The sequence below is a fragment of the Austrofundulus limnaeus genome, unplaced genomic scaffold, assembly GCF_001266775.1.
Source record: "Austrofundulus limnaeus strain Quisiro unplaced genomic scaffold, Austrofundulus_limnaeus-1.0 Scaffold767, whole genome shotgun sequence".
NCBI lineage: Eukaryota > Metazoa > Chordata > Actinopteri > Cyprinodontiformes > Rivulidae > Austrofundulus > Austrofundulus limnaeus.
The window spans coordinates 124,122-126,501 of record NW_013953169.1 but is presented as its reverse complement, the minus strand read 5'-3'; the positions used below and the strand labels follow the sequence as shown (position 1 = coordinate 126,501).

Genomic DNA, 2,380 nt, shown 5'->3' with positions numbered 1-2,380 from the left:
TTCAGAGACATTCTGAGTTTCATCACCCAGGATTCAGAGTAGAGGCTCACAGCTCGCTTTCAGGACTATTTTTGTCCCGAGTCCAGTCTGATGAGTCGCTGCCACGCATTGGTGAGGATATCTCTGTCAGGACACCGACTGCAGGCACTCGATTTCAGCTAAAGAGCTCCTCTCCATCTGTTTCAGGTTAGTGGACATCATTCAGTAAACTGTCCCGTCGGGAAATATGTCACTACGTCACACAGTGGAGTCTCTCTGATTGGTTGCTGCAGCGCGTCGAGCTGCAAAAGTTCAGATTTTCTAACTTCAGTGATTTGCACCTCAACGCGTCGAACGCTCAGATCGTTCAAATCGTTCAAATCGTTCAAATCGCGCTGCTCTAATCGCGCTTGAGGCGCAGCAGCACTTCCCGACACTGATTGAAGCGCGTCCACCATAGACTTTGTATGTAAACCTGCTGCTGCTGACGCTGAAATCACGTTTGGTGTGAACGTAGCATCATACGTATTAGCTCAGTGCTAGCGCGACATAATAACAAGCATAATTTACCCAGAATGCTTTGCATGTAAATAAAATGGCTCCGTCCGTGTAATAAATTTTTTAAAATTTAGTTTAAAAAATATAAAAACTACACTACGTATGCTAAACAGTATTTTTACAGTCTTTATTTTAAAGTTAAAATAAATGTTTACCAAACAAAGTCCAATGTTACAACTAATCGTGGATCCTTTTAAATCTATTTAACTTGAACTGGCCGAAGAATCGGAGCACAGAGACGTGGATTCCTGTAACCCTTCAGAGCCGGTCTCTGAGGCTGCAAAGAAAAGCAGGTTTTCTTCTGAGTGTCTGTTTTTTACTGCTGGATGATGAAAGAAATTCACAGGTCGTCCTCCTCTCCGCTGCGCTAACGATAAAATCATTTCAGCTGACAAATTAAAGCCAAAAACAAATTACATTTAATGATTGAACCGTCTCTGTTTGTTAGTTTAGAACCTCCCTGCTCAGCTGCACTGTTCTATAAAACTCTTCAGTCTGTGAATCGTTCATCATATTCTTTACTTTTCAACACTTCATCGTTGAAAACATGAGGATGACTTTATTATTTTTGTGCCGTCGCTCACAGGAGCTAACTTAGCTAACATCAGTGTTTTAACGCTCAACAGGACGGAGGAACATTTACAGACTTACTGGTTTTATGTTGGACTCCATCTCTGTGAAGTTCCACTCGTTCAGCTGCAGGCTCAAACTGAAAGGCTAAAGAGACACAAAGTTAACAATAAAACAGGCGAAGACTCAGATATTATGTTAGAATTAATAATAAAACATCTGTCCCTTTATATCAGGAAACAACAACAAAGAAACTGTTCATCAACACGTCTAAAATAATCTAAGAATTAACAGATTAAGTAGCAGCAGGTTGTTTTTTGGTTTGCTGTTCAGGAGCTACAGGTGAGTGTTAGCATGTTAGCACAACAGCAAAACATCAGCTGTGATGTCAGAGAAGAACTGCAGCTGCTTTTAGTACCTGCTTTGCTTTGTTTAACCTCTGTTTTACCCATTTTAGCTGCTGTTCTGCTCATTTTAGCTGCTGTTCTGCTCATTTTAGCTATTGTTCTGCTCATATTAACTACAGTTCTGCTCAGTTTAGCTACTATTCTGCCTTTTAGCTANACAGTTCTGCTCAGTTTAGCTACTATTCTGCCTTTTAGCTAATGTTCTACTCATTTTAGCTGCTGTTCTGCTCATTTAGGCTTTAAATTGGCCCATTTTAGCTGCTGTTCTGCCTGTTTTAGCTATTGTTCTATTCAATCTAGCTGTTCTTGCCTTTTTAGCTTCAGTTCTACTCATTTTAGCTTCAGTTCTGCTCATATTAACTACAGTTCTGCTCAGTTAAGCTACTATTCTGCCTTTTAGCTAATGTTCTACTCATTTTAGCTGCTGTTCTGCTCATTTAGGCTTTAAATCGGCCCATTTTAGCTGCTGTTCCGCCATTTTAGCTTCCGTTCTGCCTATTTTAGCTAGTGTTCTATTCATTGTAGCTGTTCTTGCCTTTTAAGCTTCAGTTCTGTTCATTTTAGTTATCGCTCTGTCTATATTAGCTATTGTTCAGCTCATTTAGCCTGTGGTTTCCCAGTATAAATCAGTGACTGATCAGAACAGAAAATGTCATCTGAAACTTCAGCTCGTGGTTTCGGCTGATGTCGCACGTCCACTCACATCCAGAACGGCGCTGACTCCGGCCTCGGCACCCTGCTGATGGCTCCTGAGCAGCAGCTGCTGGAGCTCCTCCAGACTCATGTCCACGTTCTCCACGGTGTCGGCAGCCTCAGCCCTGCACACACACACACACACACACACACACACACACACACACACACAC

At 41.8% G+C, this 2,380-nt stretch overlaps 1 protein-coding gene across 1 annotated transcript in view; it reads right to left on the bottom strand.

Annotated features, from left to right (window-relative positions):
- The window catches only part of hsf4 (heat shock transcription factor 4), a gene marked incomplete at its 5' end in the record, with an annotated part of 17,499 nt that overhangs the window by 2,599 nt on the left and 12,520 nt on the right, over window positions 1-2,380 (bottom strand). Inside the window, 2 exon segments of the mRNA XM_014028477.1 lie at window positions 1,189-1,254; window positions 2,218-2,332. Of these exon segments, the coding sequence (XP_013883931.1) occupies window positions 1,189-1,254; window positions 2,218-2,332 (181 nt within the window).